We start from the raw sequence: 7,765 nt of genomic DNA, 5'->3' as shown, positions 1-7,765 counted from the left end.
AAAAATGGAGAAAATTTGATAAGTCCTGACCTGCTGAGTCAGCCGTGAGACAGGACAAGAAGGACTTAAAAAAAAAAAAAAGAAGTTAAGACTGCGGCTCCACTTTCTCCCTCTTCGGTCGGTCGAAGAGAGAGAGAGAGAGAGGGAGAGAGAGGCGCTAAATTATCTAACTGTTACGACAGGATTATCAGAGTGGGCGTGGCTTGTGAGGTTGATGACGACGGTGATGATGGCGACGATGAGGGTCTGATATGTGAGCGTGGATAGGACGGATGGAGAGGGGGGAGAATAAGGCGGGGGGACTCAGAAACACACACACACACACGCAGGGTCCCGCTGGTTCAGGCGAGGATAGGCTCCGACCCGAGGTGAACTCCTCGTTACAAATAGGAGCTGCGGCATTCCAAGTGGAGCAGAGCCGAATAGTAACATGAAGTAACAGCGCTGAGTGAGTCTGCTCTATTTAACCGGAGAGGAAGGCAAGAGGAAGCAGTTTCTTTCTGAGTGGCGGGAGGGAAAATATAGAAATATATATTTATATATATATGTGATTTAAGAGGAGGTCGTTCTGAGAGGACTGGACACTGAACTCAGGTAGGTCGCTTCTTATTTTCACCACTTGAATCACTCAGACATCTTCACTTTTAACGTGGTGATTCGTTGACATTTCGTAAACGTTAAATTGAAGTGTAAAAAACAAAAATCGCGTTGGGCTTTTATTTATTTCATTTTTTTAAGTTGAAACGCTTTACTTTATTGTTTTTTGTTTGTTTTGTTTTGGTTTTTTTCTCTCCCTTTAACCGGTTGAAGCGGAGCGAATCTGCGGATGAAATGTGTCAGGTCTTCAGTGACGAGGCGCGAACGCAGATGCGCTGGGGGTAACGGGGGGTGGGGGGGCAGTTCAGGTGCAGTTAGGCGCAGGATCCGTATGTTCCTGTTACTGAGACATGTGGGTCAGCGGTGCCGGACAGAGAGGAGGCGTGATGAGCGCAGACCGACCGGAAACCGCCCAGCAGCATTTCCGCGATAACAATTAACCTGGTTTACAGAGGAGGCTCGAAATGATAGACTTGAATTTTTACAATTGTAAAAAATAAATAAATAATATTTTTTAAAGCAAAAATAAAGAGATAGATTTTATTTTATTTTGTTGTATGGAGATCAGGGTTGTGTGAACTCCACCCTCCCCCCAAAAATAGTTTGGGTGATGACTGTATGTTGCCTCATATTGGACAAGTAATGAAGCTTGTAAGGAGGTGGTACAAGCTGCTCCTATTTTATTCCAGATATGTGATAGGGTTACATAATATTGTGTTGTAATGACTCTTGCATAACAAGAACAATTCTCTTCTTTTACCACTAGGTGGCAGTGCTGCAGCATTTTCCACCTACAAGCGTTCTTGAGAGTTGAGTAAAGTCCATTCAACCCTCAGCTGTTCTCCTGTCAGGGCCTGCCATGATGTTCGAGGAGGAGTCCCAGGGTGTGAGGGGCCAGCAGGAGTTTCCCGTTCTCACGACAGCCGATTCGCCCGGTGCGGCGCCTTCCAGCGGACCTGAGGGTCCTCTGTCTTTCACGGACGAGGCCGTGTCCATACTGACCTCCAGCAACCTGCTGGCTCGCTCCCTGCTGGGTCGCACCTCCGCAGTCAAGCGCAAAGAGAGTCCGGCTGCCACCACCGCCCGGCGCAAGCGCGAGTTCATCCCCCAGGACAAAAAGGACGAAAGCTACTGGGACAAAAGGAGGAAGAATAACGAGGCGGCCAAGCGTTCTCGAGAGAAGCGGAGGGTGAATGACATGGTCCTGGAGAGCCGGGTGCTCGCTTTGCTGGAGGAGAATGCCCGGCTTAGGGCGGAGCTCCTGGCTCTGAAGTTCCGCTTCGGCTTGATTAAAGATCCGTCCAACACACAGATTTTACCGCTTGCTGGAGCTCCTCAACACAATCTTCCAAACCTCACTCCCCAGTATTATCCCCACAGAGGCGATGGAGGCCCTCAAAGCTCAAATCCCAACAACCACTTCGGCCAGTCAGGCACCAGGACCTCGAGAGAGGCTGGCAACATCTCAGAGGACTCTGGGTTTTCTACGCCGGGAGGGTCGAGTGTGGGCAGCCCCGTCTTTTTCGAAGAACGCTTTGGCGACCATGGGAAGTTCTCACCTCACCGAGTGGAAGAGATGGGTTATGACCTCCAGCAGTCACCGGGAGAGGTCCACCAATCTGTGGTGGACCAAGCAGAGGGGATGAAAAACCTTCCACACAAGCTACGTTTCAAAACCCCTGGGAGTGGGGAGGGCCTCGACATCGGTTGCGAAAATGCCAGCGTAAGACGCAGCCCTCCGGAGACCAGGAAAGGGCCGAGCGGCGGTGAAGCAGGAGCAGGGCATTGTCCCAGCTCTTGGGTCCAGCAACTGGAAGGAGAGGACTGCCGCAAGGAGAGACAAACTCTTCATTACGGTTCTTCTACTGCCGGCTGTAACCCCCATTCCCCTCCCACGTCCGGACAAATTGACGTCCAATACCAGCATGAGAACACTTACCTGAAATCTCAGCTCAGCTCCCTCTCTGAGGAAGTGGCTCAGCTGAAGAAGCTTTTCACAGAGCAGCTCATGTCCAAAGTCAACTGACGGACCGGGAGGGGGGTTAGACGATGTTTGCTAATGCACGGACTTGTGAGGACATTTAGAATAGAAAAACAGCAATACAGGGCTTGTCCAAGCATCCAGAAAGACTTTCATGTTTAAATAGTTCTCTGTTGTTCTCAAATGTACAGAGTGTTGCATCATTTGGCCTCTTTGCCATTTCGTGCCATCATTTCATACCTGGAAAAAAAGGGAAAATCAGGTTCAAAATGGGGTCATCTATGGCAGGGTGTTTTGTTTATTTGTGCACAACTGGGGATTCTCGACGTTTACTAAAAGAAAATGAGGTTGTATATCAACAGGAAGTTGCTTTGGGTTATTTTGCCTAAATTGTAGGTCTTAATCCGAGTTCAGGAAATAATATAAAGTAAATTAAACGTGAAATTTTAGCAATTAATGAGTTTCTGTTCATAATTTATGAAACAACAAAATTATCTAATTTTCTTGAATTAACTAAGTACCGATTGTTTTTTGGGGGGGGTTTTATCGGTATGAAATAGTGGTGAGATGGTGAACTGACCCAGAGTCTGTTATATTTTAAACACTCGTATTATCTGCTGTTTAACAACAACTTGCTGTGATCTACCATCCCGTCTCCGTTGCTCATAAATGTGTCTCATCTGTCTGTGTATGCAAAGTAAAACACTGTGACGGCAAGCAACACACACACATATCACAAAAGGAGCTGCGTTTCCATCACAAATGCTCACGAAACTTTGTCGATTCTCCCTTAATGGCGAAAGAACGCAATTTTGCGAATGCGCCGTTGCCATCAAATAAGAAACGCGGTGGATAAGTTTCAGAAACATCATCCTCCTACCACTTCCTGTTGTCTTCTTCGTCTTTCCTGGCAGTAGCAACATCTGGCTGTTGATCACACGACTCGTGTGATGTCGCAAAAAAGGTCTTTCCATTGCAGTTTTGCGAAATACACAAATTGAAAAACACCACCTCATCATAACGGGAAAACATTTTACCATAAAAGAAAACAGCTTTTTTTTTTTCTTTCCAAAATTGGCTCGTTTTCTGTGAGCAAATTTGTTTTCATAATTTCAATGTGTGCAGTTATAAGGTCAGTGGAAAGGCAGTCAAAGACAACTTGACTCTATCACCTGACACCACCGATGGCAGATGAAGTAACTGAGGCGGCTTTATTTACCGCTCTGCTAACGGATACAAAGCACAATCGGACACAAACAGTGAATGCACCATGAGATTAAATCATTAACGAGTAGAAAGCAAAACACAACTCGCACGTCCCGGAGGTTTTCTGAAACATTTATATTCAGGTTTGTTCCGACTTGTTACGCGTTAAAACAGTCGCTTCAGGACACGCGGCAACTTGTACAGTTTTGGTTTGTGACTCTTGTTTTTTGTTTTTAAACCCATTCCATTGTTACCATTTGATCCAGTCTCCACTGTGTCTCTGTGCATTTTCATATTTAAAAACAATAAACAGATTTGACGTATTCTGTGTCGTGAGGGTGAATTCATCACAAGGATCGCACCGCGGGACCGTATTCCTACTCAGACTCACCTTCTGACCCCTCTCCAGAGGCATCAGCGACCCCGCGAGGGTGAGCCAGATCGAGAGTCTGATGCTGCGCGCAGGTAGAGATTTTGGCTGACGGGCGCAGGAAGTGAGGGGAGGTTGCACACTTGGCAGGTTTACAGTCTCCACAGGAGGCGATGCGGGCCGACTGCCAACCAGACAAAGGCGAGAGATGAGAGTCTGCTGTTACTCAACCGTCCCGGTTACAGACCCTCAGAACAGAAGACGCTGATTTGGAGGAGAGTCTGCGTGGATGTTGTGAACAATGACTTCTGGGGAAGTTTCTCAGACTATCGGTTATTATTTTTGTGCCTACTCCCACACAAATCTGATCTGTTTTTGTTGCTGTTGTTGTTCTTCAAACAGTAATGGACTCTTAAACAGGAAATTCCAGATTGCATACCACCCTAACCTCCAAGGTCAAGAAGAAAATGTCTCAAGGCAATCAGCAGAGGGCAGCAATGACGTTCCCTTTAGCGCTACCACGGCACACCAGCATCTGAGTGGCAAAAAAATTATTTTATACATTTTTTTTTTTAGCTCTTTCAACCTCATGAATCAAAATAAGACTGAGAAAAGCGCTTAAAGTATAAACATATGCCAACAAACGAGAAGCAAAATAAATATATGTACGACATATATAATATATCGCCACCTCCCTGGCCTAAGTCAATTTTTGCCAAAAATATAATTTGGGGGAGGGGGAACACTTCTGGGAAAAATTGACTCTACCCATTATTTTGGGAAGGTGGTATTATTTTGAGGAATTTCTTATCAGGATAATATCTGGAGCCAACAAATATGGATGCAGGAAGAACAGATTCCTATAAATAGGTTGCAACTATCTAAGGAAAATGCTGAATATTCAGTCTAACAAGCTGTTGTTATTTTGATACATTTTGCAACAATTTAATCAGTTTAACATGCACTATTATATGCTTCATAATAGAAGAAAATCTCTATCAGAGGGTTTTAAGGCATGATTAAGGCTGCAGGTGTAGAAGGGAGTGATTCACTGCAACATGCTGCTGGTACGCTGCCATCCTCACACACCCAAAGCAAAAAATAAATAAATAAATTAAAAAAAATAGCTGCAACCCCCACATCCCCCTCTTATGCCTATTCTGTTCCCCCCTCATTTTTGAAAGGATAAAGCCTGTTGCTAGGCAGGCAGTGCGACAGTTGCCATAGGAACGCTTGCAGACAGCCAGAAGCAGGGAGGGAGTGCATGTGTGTGTGTGTGTGTGTGTGTGTGTGTGTGTGTGTGTGTGTGTGTGTGTGTGTGTGTGTGTGTGCGTGTGTGTGTGTGCGTGTGTGTGTGCGTGCGTGTGTGCGTGTGTGTGTGTGTGTGTGTGTGTGTGTGTGTGTGTGTGTGTGTGTGTGTGTGTGTGTGTGTGATCGTCGGGTTAGGGTGGGGATAAGGATAGATAGGCAAAAGAGAGGCACTGATGCAGAGGAGGAGAGACAGAGAGAGGTGGGGGGGGTAGGAGAGGGGGACCCAAGTTCACAGCCAATGGGTGGGCTCCTTCTGCACCGTCTGCCCCCCCCCCCCCCCCACCCTACAGAAGGAGACAAAGAGGTGCAAAGGAATTGGGATCAATATTTAATTCTGGAATAGGAGGTCACCCTTCAGATTATGGAACGTAAAAATACAAATAAAACGCAACTCAGACATGAAAACGGCTGTTTGGTTTTTTTCAATAGAAACAGAAAAAATACTGAAATCAAAACAATATGTAACAAACAAAGCGAGTACACAGCTGGTAAATGTTTCTTTAGTGTTCATTTCAATATTTCTCAAGAAAAAAAAAATTCACGATGAAGTCACTTTTAAAGAGGCAACATTGTGTGTTTTCCATGCACATGGTACCATTTTACAACACGGTCAAGTCACTGTGTTACCTTCAGTTGTATCAGATACGGCTTAAAACAAACTTGATTTTGTAATTTGACACCTTGAAATTGAGCCTCTGTCTCTTTAAGAAACTCCTGCTACTTTTGAAACACCGCCTTCTGTAAGTCGTCACAACATGGCTCCTCCATGAATCCTTTACCAACGTTTTGCAGCAAAGTTCTACCAGCAGTCATTGCTGCTGGGTTAGAGGAGGAGTGGTTGCTTGGAAACTTCAGCTCGGAGGAGGAGCTTCGTCCTCAAAGGCGGAGCTACGTCTGCCCAAGTGTTTTGCGCAGCTGAATGGATGCCATGGAGACGATTTCTCAAAACACGCAGGAAAGAATCGAAGCGGCTCGCGGATCCCAAACAGTCAGTGAACAGATTGGTCTCATTTGTTGCCACTCCAGGCGGGAGCATCTTTCTCTGATTCCATCCCCTTGGTTCTCCCTATCAGGGGTAGCCGCTAAAAAAAAAAAAGGATAGTGTTTAAAACACAGACGGATAATGTTTCCTGCTCTTTGTGTAGGCCACTTCCAGCAGCACCGGTGTGAAACGCAACTCGAGCACCACTTGTTTTCTTTTGTTGTTGTTGTTTTGTTTTTTTTTTTTTACTTAACTGGAAGTTGATTTTTGCAATAGTCCTTTGCGAAAGAACCTTTCCTGTGTTTTGAAATCCCATTAAAAGCACAAACATAAATGTGCTCTATTTGAATGTCACAAAAAGAAAAAAGAAAATCACATAAATGTCAACATTCTGCTCTGCCTGTTTTGCACCCAAAAATTGAAGATTACGCTTTTGTCTGTGGCTGTAGGGTTTGCATAATGAATAATGAATAATGAAATGAAGACCCATGTAACTCATGTTTTCCCAGTTAAACTTCTTCTTTTCCATCACCCGTCATGTATGCCATCATCTCCATGCGATTTAGAATCTTGAAAAGATCAGGAGGCAGCATAAAGGTCGAGCCAAGTGCAGCGGCGCCTCCAGAAAAATGTCTTTGTGGTGGACAGGTCAGGCCTGTAAAAAAAACATCAAATACAATAAAAAATATATATTCATTCATTTGTATACTTATTATTTATTTTTATTTACTTATTTGTTTTACAAAAAGTCTAGAAAGTAATATATATGTTTTCTACATAACATTAGATTGTCAACATCAATTTTGTGGAGAAAAAAAAGAGGAAATATCTGGATTTTTTGTGTCAGTTTTGTGATATGTCGCTTTAAAATTGTGCTTTATGGCTGTGTTCATTTTAAGGTGTGTTCTTCCTTTTTTGAGTATTTATTTGTAGAGGCTGACAGTGATTACCTGTCAGTCTCTGTGTGTTTTTTTTCTAAAAAAAAAAAAAAAAAAAAAAAACACAGAAAAAGTGGAAGGAGGAGCATCCAGACCTAAAAGTCTGTGCAGCCTTAAAAAAACCACTGATAAAGGAGGCTTATCCGGGGGGAAAGACCATATTTCTATATCTTCTCCTTTTATTTACATTTTAAATTGTATTTGACTTTGTTTCCTCTGTTTAATCTGTTCCATCATTTTACCCCATGAATTGAAATACAAAAGCTCTTTCTTGTTGTCCGTGAACTGTGAACCCTTAAGTTTGAGTAAGCCCTTCAGTTATACCCCCCGCCCCCCTCTTCTTTCATAAAACATGCTCAGCATGAACTCAGGGAGCAGGT

The 7,765-nt window shown here is 44.2% G+C and overlaps 1 protein-coding gene across 1 annotated transcript; it reads left to right on the top strand.

Annotated features, from left to right (window-relative positions):
- The first annotated feature begins 231 nt into the window (after positions 1-231).
- Positions 232-4,107, top strand: nfil3-6 (nuclear factor, interleukin 3 regulated, member 6). The gene is made up of 2 exons (XM_055036186.1): positions 232-594; positions 1,364-4,107. The coding sequence occupies exon 2, from the start codon at positions 1,457-1,459 to the stop codon at positions 2,621-2,623; it is 1,167 nt and encodes a 388-aa protein (XP_054892161.1). The 5' UTR covers positions 232-594; positions 1,364-1,456; the 3' UTR covers positions 2,624-4,107.
- Positions 4,108-7,765: the final 3,658 nt, after the last annotated feature.

Source organism: Poeciliopsis prolifica, unplaced genomic scaffold (genome assembly GCF_027474105.1).
Source record: "Poeciliopsis prolifica strain line A6 unplaced genomic scaffold, Auburn_PproV2 SCAFFOLD010, whole genome shotgun sequence".
NCBI classification, from domain to species: domain Eukaryota; kingdom Metazoa; phylum Chordata; class Actinopteri; order Cyprinodontiformes; family Poeciliidae; genus Poeciliopsis; species Poeciliopsis prolifica.
The sequence above is the reverse complement of the archived record's forward strand: the minus strand, read 5'-3'. Positions and strand labels throughout refer to the sequence as shown.